Raw genomic sequence first — 19,791 nt, 5'->3', positions numbered from 1 at the left:
AATGGCAAGTGTGGAATGTTTCTTTCTGCTCTTTGTAGACATGAATAAATCACAAAGTGGGGTAAGAGAGGAGGGAAGCGACTCATGAATGATTTACAAATGCGCATTTGCGAATTAATGGCCACAACAGAGAAGTGCCAACTGTGCTGCAAATTGGTGTATTAGAGAAGTGCTGCCTGAAATGATGCAGGATGATGAGGGCCATGGCTAGCTTTAGGTAAGGAAATAAAGTTGACAAGCATCCAAGTGAAGCTGGCTTCACGGTACCCTTATGCCTGCAACTTAGGCTATCTGTCGGTGCCCCAGGGAAGTGCCCTTCCCACACCAGCCACCTTTGCTCTTGGCCATGTGAAAAGGTTCTGTATGAGACAATGTATGCACATGGTCCAGGCCCTCTAAACATAATGGGACGAAGGGGGAGGGCTGTAGCTCATGGTAGAGCATCTGCTTTGCATGCAGATGGTTGCAGGTTCAATCCCTGGCATCTCCAGGTGGGGCTGGGAGAGACTCCCTGACTGAAACCCTGGAGCGCCTCTGCCAGTTGGCGTAGGCAATACTGAGCTAGACAGATCAATGGCCTGACTGCGTATAAGGCAGCTTGCTTTGTTCCCATAAGTGCTGCTAAAATATATGAAGAGTTGGGATGGATGAATTCATCCGTTTTAGTTTCTCTTGGTTTCATATTTTACATGTCTTAAGTTCGGTTGGCCCCATTTCTACATACTTTTGCAATTTAAAAATGTCCACATGACAATGTGTATGCACATTTTGTCCAAAATGCACAAGTTAGAACAAATGCACATAAAATGTGCATGCATATTCGTGTGGATTTCTCCTAACATATACAGTTTTTTACATAATTTTGCCACTTTACACATTTTTGCAAGGAATTTCCCCCCAATAGAATGGATTTTTGTATGCTGGTTTCACTAATATACCTATTTTTACCTGCACTTTTCACTAATACACATTTTTGTTTTGCACTCTTTGGTTGGAGAACTGTATAGCAAAATTCAGAGAAGTCCAAATTTTGAAGGAAAGCTGTCTTTTAGTTTATATATCAGTTCAGGAAGTGCAATTTTGGTAGGTTCGCATTAAAATGCAAACCAAATGAATTTCTTCCCCATCTCTAAGATCACTTTCTGAGTTAGATTTTGTTCATGCTCCAGTTCAAACTACACAAGACACAAGATCCTTGATGGGATTTCCCACTTATTCCTGAAAGGTAGAAGCAACCAAGGAGGCAGAGATCAGATCAGGGCAATGCTACCGTTACAGTCTAAATCTCCCCCCTCCCCACACACACCTGTGGCTGGAAGATTTAGGGCCAGCCTTGCCACGCAGCAGATGAAGCAACTTGTTTCAGGTACATCACAAGGGCAGGAGAGGGGAGAAATAGATGAAGGCAGGAATTAGTGTCTAAATGGTGCAACTGGAGTGTTGCACCCTAACAGGGAACTGCTTTGGAAAGCAAAATGCCTTGGGATGGCATTGGGGAGATCCTGTCCTAGTGCGCCGACTGTCTCATGCTGATATTTGTGGTGGCCCTGGGAAGGGCCTTCCTTCCTAATCAGTTTTGCTGGCAACCTTGTCTTTGCTGGGATTTTTCATTTTGTCTTCTCCATCAGCATATAGCATAGCTTGCTTGAATCATCAGCATCACTCTGTGGGACCCTTATTTAGGGCTGTCAACATTTGATTTCAAATGTATTTGTTTTTGGACAGAATAGGTAGAGCCAGAGCAGGATTTGGAGAGTTATGGGTGGACAGCCTAATAAAATCAGCTGGGTGAAGAGTAGACCCAACAAGATCTGAAGTTTACTAGTTGCCTGGAAGAACGTGGTTCTCATAGCCAGGCAGGGCTTGGGAAAGTTACTTTTAAAAACTACAACTCCCATCAGCCCCAGCCAGCATGGCCACTGGATTGGGCTGATGGGAGTTGTAGTTCAAAAAAGTAATGTTTCTCAGGCTCTGTCTCAGGCTCTGTCTCAGGTGTGGCAACACTACATCTTCACTATGTTGCACCCTTTCTACTAGTGGCACATGAAACTGCCTTATGCCAGATTAGACTTTTGGCCTCTCTAGCCCAGGCTACTTCAGGGGTAGTCAACGTGGTGTCCCTCAGGTGTTGCTGGACCACAACTACCATCATCCCTGATCATCAGCAATGGCAGCTAAGGCCGATAGGATTTGTAGTCCAACAGCATTTGGAGGGCACCTTGTTGGCCACCCCTGGTCTATTCCAACTGGAGCATCTTCCTGGGCTCTCAGGCAGGAGACTCTCACAACGCTCTTTCCTGGGATACATTTGAATGGGGATGCTGGGGAGGGAACCTTGGATGTTATGCCTGCAAAGCATCTGCTCTACCGTTGAGCTATGATGACCCTTTCATTCTCTGGCATACTGTGGCCAGCATTGCATGAGCTGATGCTAGAAGAGGGAGGGCTCCACCTTATGGACAAGGATTGGCTCTGGTAGCCTTTTTACTGCACCCATGGGCTGTAGTTAACACTACACCTGCTCAAAACCCAGATCACATCTTCTTCTATAACTGGATAAATCATTGCGTTGGGTAAAAATGTTTTGCCCACATGGGTGTAGGATCTAGCTAAGGAAACATAGGGTGACACATGCCACACACTCCAAAGTGGGAAAGACCCACCTCCTCATGTGTGGGCAACAGCCTACTTCTGCCCTCTACTCATGATTTGCATGCCAAATCCTATACCAGACCGAGGAAGAAAAGTGAGTTATTTGTGGGGAGGGGAGACATGCTTGTGGGACAGGACTCTTTCAAAACTTACCCCCCCACACAAACACAAAAATGGAACTGAAATAAGCCTGGATATTGAGCACAAAACTGAAGTAAAGGCTAGGTACCTAGGAATCGGAATTAAGGGGTTTATTGCATGGGGTGTGTGTGTGTGTGTGAGAGAGAGATATCATGAATGGTTTGGCAGCCATGGCCAGGAATGGGCAAATCTGTCCACGTTGGTTTCTCTCGTTACCTTGTTTCTCCAGTTTTCATTTCTCCACATGTCTTCAGTTTGTGTTTTATTTTTTTAAAAAAACCTCATGGAAATTCATCAGCATTTTAATAGAAATTTCTCGTAATCTACATGTGTTCGTATGCAATTTTGCCTTATGTACACATTTTTGCAAAGTAATTTTTCCTAATATAGTTCATTTTTGCATGTTATTCTCATTAATATGAGTATTCTTGTACACATTACTTGACTGGGGAACTGCATTGCAAAATTCAATGGCTGTGTTTTGGTTCATGTATTGTTTTGGAAAGTGCAAATTAGGTGAACTGAATGAAATTTCTCCCCCATCCCTTGCCATTGCTTGGTGGGGCTAGAGGCAAGGCAACCTATTTTTCTGCTTTGTATCGCTTTGTGAGGTCTTGATTGAAGATCTGGAGAAATGTGGTTTCTCTGTTGAAGCAAGCCTACCCATGATCAATTGAATTCAATGGAAACGCAACCACATGCCACTCCAGTTCATCTACACAAATGTTGGCTGCAAGCATCTGAGCCCTGAATACTTGCCTCCCAAGGCAAGCTAAATATTTGCTTGTACTTGATACATTGTAAAATTGTCCTTACCACTTAGCAAGATGAAACAGATGACCCAACTATCCTGAGACAAACACACACGCAAAAGAAAGCTTTAAAAAGCTTGCTTCAGGGTAATTTGGTTGCCTGAATGGTCTCAGATTGTGGCTTTGGACTTTTGGTGACTTTCCCAGGAATGCAAATGTCCCTCCATGGAGCATGAGGCAACCCACGCCAAGCTCTTAAGAAAAACTGCGGGATATGTTAATTGTGGACATGATTCCATCCTGTTCCATGATGCTGCAAGCTAGCCATTGTTACTATAGTAGAAGGTTTTCCAGAGTGGCTTTGGGAATTATAGGCTTTGTACATTAACATGTTTACTCTATCAAATATTTTACTGTCTACAAGAAAATGCCAGCAAGCAGTGATGTTGCCTAGTCAAATCTGCTCTTGAGATGGAGCAGTAAGCCAAAACCTGGCCCTATTGAATTAGCTCAAAATACTGCCATTATTTTCAGCGAACATTGGAGATGGCACACAGAGGACCATTCTTTGGAGGCAAAACATAGATGATAGTGAAACAAGGTAAACACAGATATAACTCAGGAAAACTGTAGAGAGAATAAAAAAATTGGCTCTGGAGGAAACAAACATTGTATTGCATGGGATTGTTTACTTTGGTTCCAGACATCACAGATGGTCAAACTGATCCCTTATGTGAGCCTGTTGAAGTCCTATGCTTCAGGAATTTAGGATGACATGTGCATTCAGTGTGATTATAATTTTCCAAAGGTTTTTTTTTTAAGTACTGATGAAGAACATAATGTTAAGTCATGGATGTAAACCCTATGTTTGCCTGTTTCAACATCATTTCAGTTATTATCCCATAAAACCTATTGGTTTCACTATTCAAGATCATGTTAGTCAGTGTCTGTAGAAGGGCAAAGAAGGTGGTGATTGTTTCTGGAGTCTACCTGTATTAGCGTTTGGCTACATGACTCAAGTGGGCCTCCTCTTCCTTTCTCTGATGAGTGGTTAAGTAGAGGCTGCAGCAAGTGACAATCTAGAAATCTGAAATTCCTTCTCCCCTTTCCTCCCTTGTAGTGCCTATACAGCAAAACAAGTGGGGTGGGAAGAAAACAGGAACGCAATAGGAGGAAGGCATTAGGATATGTGGAGCGATGTCAATGAGTGTTGTCTTTCTTGGGTCACATGATCTCTTTCAAGGGCATTGAGGTTATCTCTGCCTACACCGGCTGCCTGATACCTTAGCCTGATACTTTAGGGTGTGTTTGTTGTGATGATGGTGTGTAAATTTCTCCGATTCAATTCTCCACGTGGTGGAGAAAGCATAACATATACACATGGCTCCCAGGGTGCCTGGTTGCTGTATATCTGTGCATCCATTATATTCTTGAAGGTTTTCCTTCTTCCTATATTCCCCTCTCCCACTGGTATGAAAAAGTGCATTTCATTTCTGAACCATCCTTGTTTAGCTTGTGTGTTCCAACTACCCTGGCTCCGAGAAGAGGAAGATGTTGAAACTCACAAAAGCATTAGTGATATTGATGTCACAGATGTGAAGAGCTAAAATGAGCTCTATCTCAGCTGGCAGGCTGGAGGGAGAAGCTCGGTTCAAAGTTCCTTTTCCTAGCCATCAATCTGTGCTGCTTGCCATAGTAGGTTAGATAGCTATATAGGGAGAAAACTCGCCCGCTAGTAAAATATCCACTTTTGTTAAACCCTAAAAGATTTTGCTGGTGACCCTGTTGCAGCTGGCAGATTTGACATGTGCAGAGTAGAAGCAGAGTTGGATATGCACTCCTTGCTGCTTGGGAATGCTGCCCTATGCAGTTGGCTTGCCTTGGCATTCGCGCTTGGAACACTGAGCCGGCTTCCACCAGTCCCCGTTGTGGCAGTGGCAGATGTTACACTCATCCACTTTCACTTCGATGCCAGCCGGAATGATGGTGGTTCCTGCAAAGCAGTTTGGACCTGGAAATGCACACACATAAATAAATTAAAAGAGGAAGCAGATCGGGAGATATGGGCTTGTTTATATTGGGTACAATCCAGCCAAAGTTATGCACTTTTCAGTCCCATCGATGGCAGTGGGAAAAAGTTACGCCCCTGCTTAACTCTCTTCCATTGGAAACTAGTGAAATTTACAAGTGCCTGACAGGCTGGATTGCATCCACTGTGATCACCTCTGAGCTGTACTCCACCCTGTGAGCCCTGTTTGTACCTTGTTACCAGGGTAGGAACAGAGCTGCTTAAGGGAAAGGCAAACTGCCCCCCCAGCCCTGCAATTCCACATACAGAAACTGATCAGAGTGGCAGCCCAAACTTACTTCAATAATGGTGTGAGGACAGTGTCCACCACCACATCTCAGGAAGGCAACCAGCTGCATAGGGGACACATGGCTGCGTATCATACACCTGTGTGCCACCTGCGGTCGCTGCCTCCTTCTGACTAGTGGTGGGACAGTCCTGGGTAGGAAGGTGGTTCATGCTTGAATAAACTAATCATTAAATGCTTAACAGCCATGAGCTAACTGTTCTCAGTTCAGAGTGCAGAGAGTTGTTTAAGAGCACATATGAAATTTGAACAAGTCCTTGGTTGGTGTGCTCATAATCTATGAAGGTCATCTTTAAAATACATTTTTTTCCAGAAAACAATACCCTGGCTGCTGTACTCATGATCAAACCCCCACTGGAGGAAGTGAGCAATGGACAAACACTGTATTGACAAAGAATGGAAAATTAGAAGAATGTGACGATTGCTGAGCTGGCTTCTAAGCCAAGCCTTTCCCAACCATTGGGTCCCCAGATGTTACTGGACTACATTTCCCATAATTCCTGACCATTGGCCTTGCTGGCTGGGGCTGATGGGAGTTGTAGTCCAGCAACATCTGGGGACCCAAAGGTTGGGAAAGGCTGTTCTAAGCAGACCTCCGAACCTCCGGCTGTATGGCTCCAAGTGATGTCCTGCTTCATGAATTCAGAAAGAGTAACACTGGATGCTTCATCATGGTCACATTTCCATAATGGAGCATATCCTTCTTACTTGATTGCATGCAGAGTATAGACAGAAGAGCAGCAAAACAAGAACCTAGAACTTCTGTTTCCGTCTTATGGGCCAGCCTATCACGAAATGCTGGGAAGCAGGCAATGGCAGATGCCAGAGGGCAAACCATTTCACACCACTGTCATTTTAAAATAATGTTTGTATGGAAGGGGTACAATTCTGAATTTTTCTTTCAAATGTGCAAATGCCTAAGGCCAGTACTTCTTTTATGATCTTAGATCAGTCATTAAATGCATGCACAAGGTGGAGAGAGTGGAATTGATCATGACACAAAGTATAGAATATTACCTTGAAAGGGAAATCAGTTTTTATTATTATTATTATTATTATTATTATTATTATTATTAAAATTTATATCCCACTCTTCCTCCCAGTAGGAGCCCAGGGCAGCAACACAACATTCTTGCCACCTTGGGAGGAAGCGTAAGATATAAATGTAATAAATAAATAAATAATTCTTTCTTATTATTTTAAAAAAGCAAGGATAGCTTTTATGGCTTGTAGCAGAAACAGGCAGGGCTTCTTTTAGCCTGGGGATCTGTGCACAAGCTTTACGCTGAGTTAAACTGTCTCAAATTGAGCCCCCTACCACCTTCTTCCAGGGCTTGCCAATGCAATCTGTATTCTGCAGATCCTCATTTCCTCTCAAGTGTTCAGGACAAAAGAGACAGCAAGAAATATACCCCACTTCTGCCATTCATTTTGATGGCAGAATATTGGCTTTCTGGTTGCAGAATTATGATTTATAGTACAGAAGAAGTGTAGATTTCCTTTTGTGTGGCCTTTGTCCGAATTCCCTCTTTATATAATAGGAATAATGTTTCTTTTCTCCAAATGGTTTCAGAAGGATAACATCTACTAATGAGCATGACGTATAATGGCAATTTACAGTGTTTACAATCCTATAGAAGAGCCTCACTACAGTGAAAGGCGTGGGGTCAAATTCTCTGTGCATGCAAAAGGGCACAGCCCTCCCGCAATCTGTTTAGAGCTTCAAGGAAGAAAGGAAAGGTCCTGAAAGTGCCTCCAGCTTCTTTCTTGGATCTTGAGCTTGTTATTTGAGTACAATGAATTATGTATGGCAAAAATGATTTATTCATGCTCCAAACAAGATTTATTATGGATTTTTATTTTATAAAAGGGATTTCTCTAATCTGCTTATTATGTCCCCCCGCCTCCATTTATTTATGAGAAAATATCAAAAACCAAATCACTTCTAAGTCAGCAGGAATTTTACTCTCATGCTCATAAAATGCTAGAAACAACAACCCAGATGTTTATATAGATGCATGCTACGTTAATCTTGGACTCCCCCTTTACATAATTGTGCTGTGCCTCTAATAATGCCACAGCAAATGCAAAGTGAATCAAAAGTAGGAGTTTGGGCAATGTTACTAATGACTAGGGGCAGAGACCAAAACCTGGCAGAGCATTTAACTGCTGTTCTCAAGCCATTTAAAGATACGCCCTACTGACTTCTTCCTCCCCAGGCCTATTCTAGATGACAACAAGATCTTGGGTGACATTCACCTCTCATTGGCGATGGCTGAACTGCTGGAGAGTGGCAGCTGTGGCTCAGTAAAGGAGCAGCTCAGTGGTAGGGTAGATACACTGCATGCAGGAAGCGTCCAGTTCAGTCCCTATAATCTTGTAAAAATGATCTCAGATTGTTTTTGCAAGGGGCTCTACCTGAGACCTTAGAGCAGTAATCTTTTAATTTTTTTGTCAAGGGTCTTATTCCCTCAGTTGGGGGGGGCATATGATGTTGGGGAATGGAGCCAGAGCTAATGAGAGGCAGAGCCAGGGACTAACGTGTTCTGGATTACTTAATCTGGAATAAAGACCATTCTGCTTCAATTTTCAACATGTCTCAGGTTGGAATTCTCAATCCTAAACTTCTCTGCTCAGTAGTACCTCCACTAGGTTTAAAGGCACTCTCAGATAAGTACAATGGAGTCACATCTTACATGGGGGTTAGATTCTAAAGTCAGTGCGTAAGGCAAATATTGTGCATAGTCAAAATTACCCTTGAAGATCCCTTAAATAGCTCATAACGTACAATACGAAAAATACGCATCTTTAAACACTAGAATCACACTCAGCATGGTGAGATGCTCACACTATGCACTTGGGAACTGAGATTGACTGAGGGAACAGCAGATTCACTTCTCCCATCTCACGATCACACCGGGGCATAAGCTCATTGAGTGGAATGGTGGGTGGAATCACCCGCACTATCTATCTATCTATCTATCTATCTATCTATCTATCTATCTATCTATCTATCTATCTATCTATCTATCTATCTATCTATCTATCTATCTATCTATCTATCTATCTATCTATCTATCTATCTATCTATCTATCTATCTATCTATCTATCTATCTATCTATTTGCCAAGCGCGTGCAGTTGAATTTGCCTAAATTAAATGTGGGTATGACTCCACTGTATACTGACCAAACTAGCTGTTGTTCTGGAAAGCAAGTGAAAGTGATTCCTTTCTGATGTCAGTGTACTACACACACACACACACAGAGAGAGAGAGAGAGAGAGAGAGAGAGAAGCCTATTTATGTGTCCCCTAAAGCCTATCTGGGGGGAAACTTCTTTTCCCTGACATGCAGGAAGAAAGTTTTTTAAAATATTGCCTGTTCCACTTGTTCTGAAACTACATGGAAAGAGAGGGAAACATTTTAACAGCCAGGAAAAAAAAATGAGGGAGACAGACAAGACAAAAGGTTCTCTAATAGGAATGCATGAATGGGGCAACTTCAGGAATGTTGGGGAGCCATAAAAAATCACGTTGGAGCGGTGGCCCTGGACCGCAGGGTTCTCATCTGTCCCTTAGAGAGAACCACAGCTAATTGAGGTCAGCAGGATGGACCAATGGTCTGACTCAACATGCGGCACCTTGAAGAGAAGCTTGACGCTTATGGACACTAATTATACTGCAAGTATCTCAACATTGCCAAGATGTCAGTAGAATCCATATAGGATGAGCATGCTGTCATTTTAGTATATCTAATATGGCACCGAGGTCTTGAAACTAATAAAAGCCAATATTTTTGTCAGAAGCCATATTTTGTGCTCTGCAGCGTGCTTACAGTCGTAGAGAGTCATAGCCATGTGTTTGACAAAAGCCTCCTATTTAAGTGACTATTTTCTGAGAATATGGGTCCTGTCCCTGTAACAGCTGCAGAAGTCTAATTCCTATCTCATTTACATTTTGGAAATACATTTATATGCAGGAGAGTGGTTTACATTTCTGGTCTTGTTTTTCTTGACCAAAGGCAAAAGAGATGATGATGGAGATCACATTTCCTCTCTCTCCATTTCTGCTCACAATGCTCACCTGTAAATGGGGACTATTACAGGCAAATCGTTCCCATCTGCTCCGTCTAAATTGTGGACGAGTCTAAATTAGAGGTGCCAGTCTGTTTAATGGGAAAACGGAGCCAATGCTGTGTTTAACTTGGTCGTAGTTGCTGGCCTTTGTTTGCCTCTCCAATGTACTTTTGTGAATGGGGTGGGCTAACTTGTGGTCTGCTTTCCACGCCAAAGGCATTTGCATTTTACTGCACAGGAACCCATTCCTTTCATCTCATTAACTTTACAATTTAAAAAGGTAAAGGTGTCCCCGCACTTGTAGTGCGAGTCGTTTCCGACTCTTAGGGTGACGTCTTGCGACGTTTACAAGGCAGACCATATATATGGGGTGGTTGTCAGTTCCTTCCCCGGCCTTTCTTTACCCCCCCCCAGCATATGCCGGGTACTCATTTTACCGACCACGGATGGATGGAAGGCTGAGTGGACCTCGACCCCTTTTACCGGAGATTCGACTTCCTCCTTCCGTTGGAATTGAACTCCGGCCGTGAGCAGAGCTTCGGCTGCGTTACCGCCGCTTACCACTCTGCGCCACGGAGGGTCTTTATGATTACCATACACTTCTCTGAGAGCCCAGTTTTTTTAAAACTACAACAGGCCCCAAGTCTGAAGTTGCCACTCTTAACTACCTCAATGTAATTTAGATTGCCATCAAGCAAAATAATGGATGGCTCCTGGATACTGCTCACGTTAAAGTGGTCTCTTCTGCTTTGTTTATAGGCACCACAATAAATTTTGTTCCCATTTGTATTGGCTTTTACAGCCCACCCACAATAAAACTGTGTGCATAAGACATCCTCGGGTAACTTTCATACCAGCTGTCTGGGCTACTTTGCACATATCCATTGCTCCCACTTCTGTGCATTTTTGTGTGTGGTCGCTTTCAAGGCAGCAGTCACTGGCCATTTCCTTTGCCATATATGAGTCGATCACAGAGTACTTTTGTTATCTAATGTGTAGGCCCCGTTACGCAGAATCATTTTCATCTGAAACTTATTGGCAGGAGGAATCCCAGCTATTTTACCATGCTGCTCAGTTTTACTCATGAAATAGAATTCCTCTCCATTTTCATTTCAAGCAACGAATGCAACCAATTCATTTTTGAGGCTCTCTAAGGTGTACAGCTACAGCCATATACATAATCTCACCAGAGCTCGGAAAAGTTACGTTTTTGAACTCCCATCAGCCCAATCCAGTGGCCATGCTGGCTGGGGCTGATGGGAGTTGTAGTTTTAAAAAAGCAACTTTTCCAAGCTCTGGTTATTTTCACTTATATATTCATTTTAAAGCACATTTTCCCTTAATGCATACATTTTTGTCAACATTGGTTGGTTGGAGAACTACATCACAAAATTCAGATACGTGCGAATTTCAGAAGATGGCTGTTATGGTTTTCATATTGTTTCAATCTGATAAATTTGGCTTCAGATGTGAACTGAATTGAATTTCGCCCCCATCCCTACCCATAAGATACAGGTGGAACATTCTGCTTTCTTCCTTTTCTGCCCAATCCCTTGCCTAGAAAGCACTGTTCTGCTAGTTCAACTAATTTCTTGTGGTCAATGACGGTAGCAGGAAAACTCACGCCTGTTCCTGCCAACAAGGGCCAGTACATGTGCACAGCGAGCATAGTGGTCTGGAGAATGCCATGTCATCACAACCATGTGCATGTATATGTGAGAGTGTGAAGTGGCCTCATTCACCACTGGCATACAGCCCCCGAGGGGTGTGTTGTAATGGGCAGCCCTCAGGCTGAAAGATATTAGCCACCCTTGCATCAGCCGATCATGCTAAAAATTACCTATAATTCCATGCTTCGTGACTCCTATTGATCCAGAATACTGACCTAGTTGTCAATGAGATGGCAAACCTGCTTCTAAGCTGTACCCCACTTACTGCCGATGAAGACTTACATAAGTGAATGGTATTCAAATCTCTGTCCTAGCATGCCAAGGAGAAAGCTCAGCTAGCCGTGTGACGTGCTAGTTTTCAACATGTAGGGATTTGTTTATGTTTGTAAGAAGGAGCATTCAGTCTCGTGAGCTCCCATCTGCAGTCTGAAGAGGTACAGCCCAGGCAGAGACTGACTACCTCAGCGAGAACTGGGCCCTAGTAGTGTTGTTGTGATGCTGTTCTGATTAGGCAGACACAGCTCCTGCTTTTAAATGCCTCAGGTCAAATAATCTAGGAAAGGCAATAACTGTAGTTGCTCTGTGAGCAGCCAAGCCAATTACCTCTGCCACTTTAATGAGATCTATCCTGATGGCCTGCCAGATTCCTAACTAACAAAAGTCTGTAGAAAGGTTCCAGCTGTCATGTGTAGGTCTAAGGCAAAAGCTACTCAGCCAACTCACTGGGCCCTTGGATACAGAGAAAAATCCTTTTCATTAAATTTAAGAACAAAAAGATTCCTCTGGAGATTGCACGAAGAAGATAAGTAGGGGACAAAAGAGGAGGAGACTATTTTCTGCTGTTGCCTTCAGGCAGGCTGTTAATTATTTTACTGGAAAATTCAATATTGCTCAAACTCCCACACACACATGAATAATTCTCCTGGCACTTAAAGCTGCGATTTGCTGCAGAGGCCTCCATTTAACTATGTCAAAAGAGATGAAGGGAGGAAGCTGCGATCTTTTTTCTCCCCACCACCCCCAATTCTGTGACAAGAGGATGGGGGAAACCTCTGCTTGACATATACTGGCACCCGCGTGGATTTGCACCTGTTGCCTGCCTCTCTGCAGCAAACCTCAGGAATGAGAATACTGCACTACCTATGGAGGGTTTTGGCTGCGTCTCTCGCACTGGATGTTGTGGGGGCCAGATGAGACTGTATTCCAGGCCTGCCAAGTTTCTGTCACGGTCTGGATGGAGAGGGACATTTGCCATGGCAGAATCAGGGAGGGTAATGCATAGCAATCTATTGGTGTGCTGCCTTAGGCATATATTTAAAGGGCTGAAAACCAGTGATGAAGCTGAACGCAAGAGAGATGCAAAGGGCCAGGCCTTGGGCCTCCTCCCCTGCCGGAAAAACGACACAGAAATGACAACAAAGAATCATCTTCTTTGTGTGGCTCTTTTTACCATTCTACTGCCTTCCCTTCGCGTTTCTCTTTTATTCTGCCATCTCCTCTCTCTCCTCGCTCATTTCTGTAGTTCTTCTTTCTCCTGTCTGGCACGGTCCGATTTCACAGAGGACAGGCCTCTGTTTCGTAGACTAGCCAGTCCAAGTCTGGCTTAAAGATAAGGTATGTAAAAAAGCAGCTCGGGGGCCTTGAAAGCTGCCCATCAACAATTAGCAGCACCCGGTCAGCAGAATGAACAGGCCCATAAGTAACCTGGTCCTGGGTCTTCCCCACTTTGTTGAGATCTATGGTATTTCTATTTAAATTATAGTAATTTCTACATTTGTGTCTCTCTATATAAATTACTATAAACAGTTTTTTTTTCTAAATTTGTGCCCTTTTTTGGTGAGGCAAATCGTTTTTGGCAATGCATAAATGGCTATCCATTTTTCTGCTCACTAAGCTTGGCTGCATCCATGTGACAGTCAGTTTGCTGAAGTGGTTATAGGATGTCATACTAGAACTGGGGGTATCTCGGTTCACTTTCCCCCATCAGCTGCACCTACCTCACAGGATTGTTATGAGGATAATATGAGGGGAAGACACCATGTGCACTGCCTTCAGTCCTTGGAGAAAAAGGATAAAGTGTAATAGATGGGAAGCAAACTAGTGTTGAAGATTCATGCCATACTTTGTAGAGCAGGGGTGGGGAACACTTCTAGCCCGCAGGTGGGGGCAGAGAGTTTGTTATCTTGCCCACCACTCGCAGGTCAAGTTTGACAGGTGGGTGGAGACACCCAGCTGTCAGTCACCTGATAACACAATGACATCAGGTGACCATTTTTGTCCACAAAGGTTTTCGGAAGCCCCTTTCAAAGCACTGTTTTGCACAGAACTTTGAAGATTAAGGTTGCCAGGTGTCTGTATTTTGCCCAGAGATTCCAGTTTTTTTGGGTCCTCTCCGGGTAAATTACCTTAATATCCAGACAGCTTTCATTTTTTTTTTTTAAAAAAGTTTCTAGGTGGTTTGGTTCAAAAGATATAAACCAAAATGTCATCTGCCTCCCCCAACTTCTGTTAGCATTGGCTGCTGTAATCCCTGCCCTTTCAGGTTTTTAACCAATAAGTGAAGTCAGGATTGGGATTGACAAGATTTGTTGATCCCTGGCAATACCTAAATCCCATTTCACATTCTGAGAACAGTTTCCTTTTCCTGCTTGTCTCACCTCAGGAATTCAGTAAATTTATAGCTTTCAGCAGCATAAAGAGTACTTTATACAGGATTGGGACTTGCTTCTGAGTGAACATGCATAGGACTGCATTACAACAGAAGATCAGAGCAGGATCTTGGTCGGCATACACAGTAAACAATTTTAGTTGTGATTATAATAAAAGTGTGCATGTAGAATTTTTTTAATTACTTGCAAAATATGGCATATTATACGTTTTATCTTTCAAATAATTTTTGAACAGATGTTTTAAAAAGTGTACATACTGCAGTGTTATACTCTTCTAATTAAGGAGTCAAACAAGTTTAAATTTTACTGGACTGTTGAAGAGGGCAGTTTATTTGTCTTATTCATAACCTGCTTTGAAAACTTTTCCACTATGAAGCTTTTCTGGGAGTAAGGCTGCATGGCTAATTCCACATACCTGGGAGCTAACCCCATTGAATTCAGTAGGACACTTTTGAGCAGACATGGTTAGGATTGTGATGAAAATCAATGGGACTTTTGAGTGAACATAGAAAAGGATTGTGTTGTAAATCTTTCTCTCCCCCTCCAATCCTTTTTTCTTTTTTAAGCAATTAGGCAGGGCTTACTTAGGTGTCACTACTTTTATTTGGAAGGAAACTAATACTTTTAAAAAAATGTTTTGTAATGGCCAACCGGTTTTGACAAATTATTATATGGGGTTTATGCATTTTTACATCTCCAGTATGTATGTCTATAGAATATTTCCAACAACCCTGTGAGGTAGGGTTGGAAACCAAGGCAGCTCACAACAAGAAATAAAGCCATTTAAAATCCAATAGCCATAAAACAAGTATAAATCAGTTGCAAAACAGCTTAACGTGACATGATTCTGAATTTTGGATTGGGTGAGTGAAGTTATTTATCACTGAATTACATTTGAACTGAATTCCTGTGCATGCTTCCTTGTTTGAGTAAGCTCCATTAAATACATTGAGACTTGCTTCTGAGTACACATGCATATGATTGCACTATAAATATCTTTACAGGTTGTGTAAATAATAAACATATTTGACATTCATGCTTATATAAATATTTCTTCATACTATGTCTTGATATTTATCTGATTTCACACTATGGTTGTAAATTATTATTTACAAATTATTATTTCTTCTACATTTTAAGTGTGCCCTTCTTCCTTGGGGTGGTCATGACCCCCTCTGTTGTTTTCACCCTGAGGGGCAGATTAGGCTGAGAGATGGTGTGTAGGCCCATGGTCACCCAGTATACTTTGTAGCTTATTCCCATTTTAAAGTTTAATTAAAATGATTTATACACAGGCAAAGTTTATGAAGTAATGCAGATCCACACAATACATTTAAAGCACATCCAACTTGCATTTAAAGCACATAATTTCTCCCAAAGAATCCAGGGAAGTGTAGTTTCCCCTTCACAGTTATAGTTGGCACCACCCTTAACAAATTACAGTTCCCATGATTCTGTGATGGGATTCATGCGCTTCAAATGTATGTTGAATGTGCTTTAAATGCATGGTGTGGATTTCCCCTAGTATGCTGCGCATTCATTAGTGAACCGAAAAGAACAATTTTAAAAGATACTTTTTTAAATAGGCTGTAGCTCAGTGGTAGGGCACATGCTTTCCATGTGAAGGTCCAAAATTCAATCTCCGGAAGAGACTATTGCCTGGCATCCTGGAGAGCCAATGCTAGTCCATGTCATCAGTACTGAGCTAGATGGTACGAAATGGCCTGTGTCAGTATAAGGCAGATTCCTTGGTTCCTAATAGTGGGAAGAGACTCAAGGGCCACAGTGACTCCAAAATTTATTTATGTATTTTATTTACAACATCTATACACCGCTTTATCAAAGCAGTGTACAGAAGGAATTAAAACAATAAAATTATTACCAAACAGTTAAAGACAGATATTTAAAAACATTCAAAATAATAAAACCAACAATGTGTTAAAAACAGATAAGAAACATAACAACTTCTACATGCCTGGGTAGGCTTCCCTAAACAAAAATATTTTTAGCAGGTGCCAAAATGAGTACAATGAAGCACCTGCCTAATGTAAATAGGCAGGGAGTTGCAAAGCATATGTACTGCCACACTAAAGGATCAATTTCTTACAAGAGCATAACAAGTACTATGTGGAACCCGTTACATGGAAAGCACACCTTGAACTTGGCCTGGTAGCAAATAGACTACCAGTGCAGATTTCACAGCAGAAGTATTATGTGCTGATAGGGTATCACTCATGTCAGCAATTGTGCCGCAGCATTCTGCACTCACTGCAGCACCTGGTCAGGTTGTACTGCATGGGGATTTCTGTGACCTTGACTGACTGGCTCCCAGGATTTTTTTAGTTTTGGTTACAAACTCTGACTGGTTGTGGGATGCTGAATTTTCTGTCTTACTCATAGGAATCTTGTTGTGGTTGGTATGGTATTGCATTTAGGAAAGCACCACTGTCTTCTCTTTTTCTTTTTCTATTTGCATTTCATTTACCTCTGACCTCACTCCCTTGCATCCATAGAAGCAACAACCGTGGTTCCATGTGCTGAAGACAACCCCCTTAAACCCACTGATGATGATGCACCTTGTTGTTTGCATGACGGTTTGTTTCTTGCCCAATAGTGGTAAAAGAGAATTCACAAACTGGGAAGTGCAGCTTCAACTGCTGTTGTACTACTGCCTGTGAAGGTAGACCAAACCATGTGTTTACTCTCTGTGAATTATTACTCACTGGAATTGGGTTGGCTGTCAAAGCGAGTTTATAGCAGCCCACAGAGTAGGCAGGAAAGAGTAGAGAATCTTCTTACTCTTACTCATTTCTTAAACCTCTGTCTGCAGTGAAGGGTCAAGTCTGTAAAGAAGTTTGGAGCAGCCACATTAAAAGGCAGGCAGGGCATTCCAGGCAGGGGGTTGCTAACCCTGCTTGCATATGGATACTTTTGCAGAAGATCCTAGTCGAGCCTTACCAACAGCACAATCCTAACAATATCTGCTCAGAAGTAAGTCCTGTTGAGTTCTATGGGGCTTAGTCCCTTAGTAAGTGTGTTTAGAATTGCAGCCTTCAGGGGCATCCATCTTTACTCCTGAGTGCTCCCATCTAACATTTCTACAACACTAGGCTCCTTTCTTCCTACGGTGGCCTTCTGGTGACTGGCCTGGCCTGAGGGCACTTTAACCCCTCTTGCAAGAAGCAAGTAGGCTAGATTAAATGTTCCTTACCCAGGTTCTCTAAGCACGTGAGAAGGAACGATCCTGTCACTTCAGCTGGACCTGGAAATACCCTCATTTAGCTAAGATTTCTATCTTAATTTCCAATCAGAGAACTTTTTTTTGTTTGAGTGGTATGCTCCATGCAGTGGTGGTTGATGCTTAATGTATCTTGCTTAATGACCCCTATAACATCACTAGGGCACCCACATGACATCATGAGGACACACCCCTATGACATCACTAGGTCCCACCCCTGAAATCTCAGGGTTTGGGATGCTTTTGACCTGGCAACTCTAAGATCCAACCATAAAATGTAGGGCTGGGGGGTGTGGCTTGGCCAAACTGGCTTTGTGGGCCAAATGGGGAGGTCTGGCAGGCCTAATGGGGCCCACATGCTAAAGGTTCCCCACCACTGTTGTAGAAGTGCATGACGTATGTAATTTCCAAATGGAGAGATGTGGAACTCAAGAGTGCCAACAAGAGGTAGGGCTCTCATCCCAGATGTCTGTGCTATGGTTATAAAGTGATTAGGGAAAGGTACTCTGCACATGCTCAAATCGCTGTTTTCTTTTACTACACATATTTCTGGCAATCACTCCTGGTACTGAAAGCAGGTTCAGAGGCTAAGGGCTGTGACAGACCTTAGAGGAGATTGACAACATTGTATCCAGCTAGACTGAAGCAAGCGGAAGCGCAGCCTCACTGGTCCACCAAGGCTTAAGGGAACTCAGCTAGAAGATCTTTCTCATGGACAGTGAAGAGCTAATTAATTGTTTGGTTTTCTTATGGAGGCTGAAGTGATAAGACTGGAACCTGAAGCCTCCACACTGTGGCTTCAAGGAATGAATATTCCAAAGCTGTAGAGGCCGGATAGTGAAGAAATGGGGAGGAAGAAGCCACCATAATAAAATGCGTGTTTGTTTTTTCATTTTGAGCTGAAACTCAGTGCTCTGCCTGCCTGCCAGCTAGATGTTGGGATTTTAATGAAGAAGGGAAATGAATTAATGAATTAGATTTACATGAACTATAGACTTGTAATCCATCCTGACCTTCTGATCCAGCCTATTTTATTCATATAATATATATAATAAATAAGAAGAATGGTCCCTGTTCTTAATTGTCTGAGTAAAGCTCTTTGTACAGAGTGTCACCCCATCAGTGAAGATGGTTTTTATAGCCTGGATAACTGGAAGCCATTACTTTGCACCTTTTAGGGAAACCTGACAGGCCACATTTCCACATATAATCTCTTTGTTCAGTACAGATTGGCCAAATGTGCATTGACATCTGCCTCTGTACTAACTAATTTTTTTATTATTTATTATTCAATTTATTAATCATCCATCTGGCTGGATTTACCAGCCACTCTGAGCGATGTACATAACAAAACATATAAAACAACAGAATATCAGAAAGCAAACAATAAAAACTGTAACAATAAATGATAACTAAACAACAAGGTAGAGGCAACTCAGTTTCAATAATAGGCTTCTCGCCTGTATGGTCTGAGGTGTAACTAGAGATAGGAGTTCCTGATGTAAGTCTTCCTAGCCTGGCATAAAACCAGTGTGGGAGATAGTCCATTTACAAGATCAAAAACTGGCATCTCCCCCAACCCCAGCATCCAGCAGTTCCAGCGAGGAGAGGGGCGGAACAACCAGCCTCTCAAAAATGAAACCAACAGAGCAGTTCTTCTTAGAGAAGCCTCGGCGAAGCAGTCAGAGTGTCAACGCCGCCAATACCAGGCAAGGGGATGAAGGTTGTATGGAAGGGTGGCGGCCGCTGCAGGGGCGCTTCCGGGGCCTCCAAACTGCCTCCGAAAACGGAGATATAATACAGATATTCCCTTCCAAGAATGATATGGAGGGCCCAGAGGATCATGGTCCCAGGCTATGGTCTGAAGGCACATAAGGCCAGCTCGCTCCTGAAGCTAAGCAGGGTCAGGTCTGGTCAGTGCCTGAATGGGAGACCCCCTGGGAACCATATGTAAGCTGCCTTGGGTTTCTATCATGAAAAGAAAGGTGGGGTATAAATGTAATAAATAAATAAATAATTTCCATTTTAATGCAGAATCATCCCAATACTGCTCCACTCATTAACCACGTTAAAGGTTAAACCACATTACCCACATCATAGATAACCGGTTTGAGGAATACACACAAGAAATGTTTGAACAATTCAAGGAACCGTACAGCACTAAAACAGTGCAATATTATCAGCTGATAAAATTAATTTGGCAAAGTTATTGTGAAGAT

General features: G+C 42.6%; 1 protein-coding gene across 1 annotated transcript in view; it reads right to left on the bottom strand.

Annotated features, from left to right (window-relative positions):
• Positions 1–5,407: 5,407 nt before the first annotated feature.
• VWC2L (von Willebrand factor C domain containing 2 like) overlaps positions 5,408–19,791 on the bottom strand; it is a 141,959-nt gene continuing 127,575 nt past the window's right edge. The window contains exon 3 of the mRNA XM_061612854.1: positions 5,408–5,556. Within this exon, the coding sequence (XP_061468838.1) occupies positions 5,408–5,556 (149 nt within the window). The remainder of the gene's footprint in view (positions 5,557–19,791) is intronic.

Source organism: Rhineura floridana, chromosome 2 (assembly GCF_030035675.1).
Source record: "Rhineura floridana isolate rRhiFlo1 chromosome 2, rRhiFlo1.hap2, whole genome shotgun sequence".
NCBI lineage: Eukaryota > Metazoa > Chordata > Lepidosauria > Squamata > Rhineuridae > Rhineura > Rhineura floridana.
This window is presented reverse-complemented; position numbering and strand designations above follow the sequence as displayed.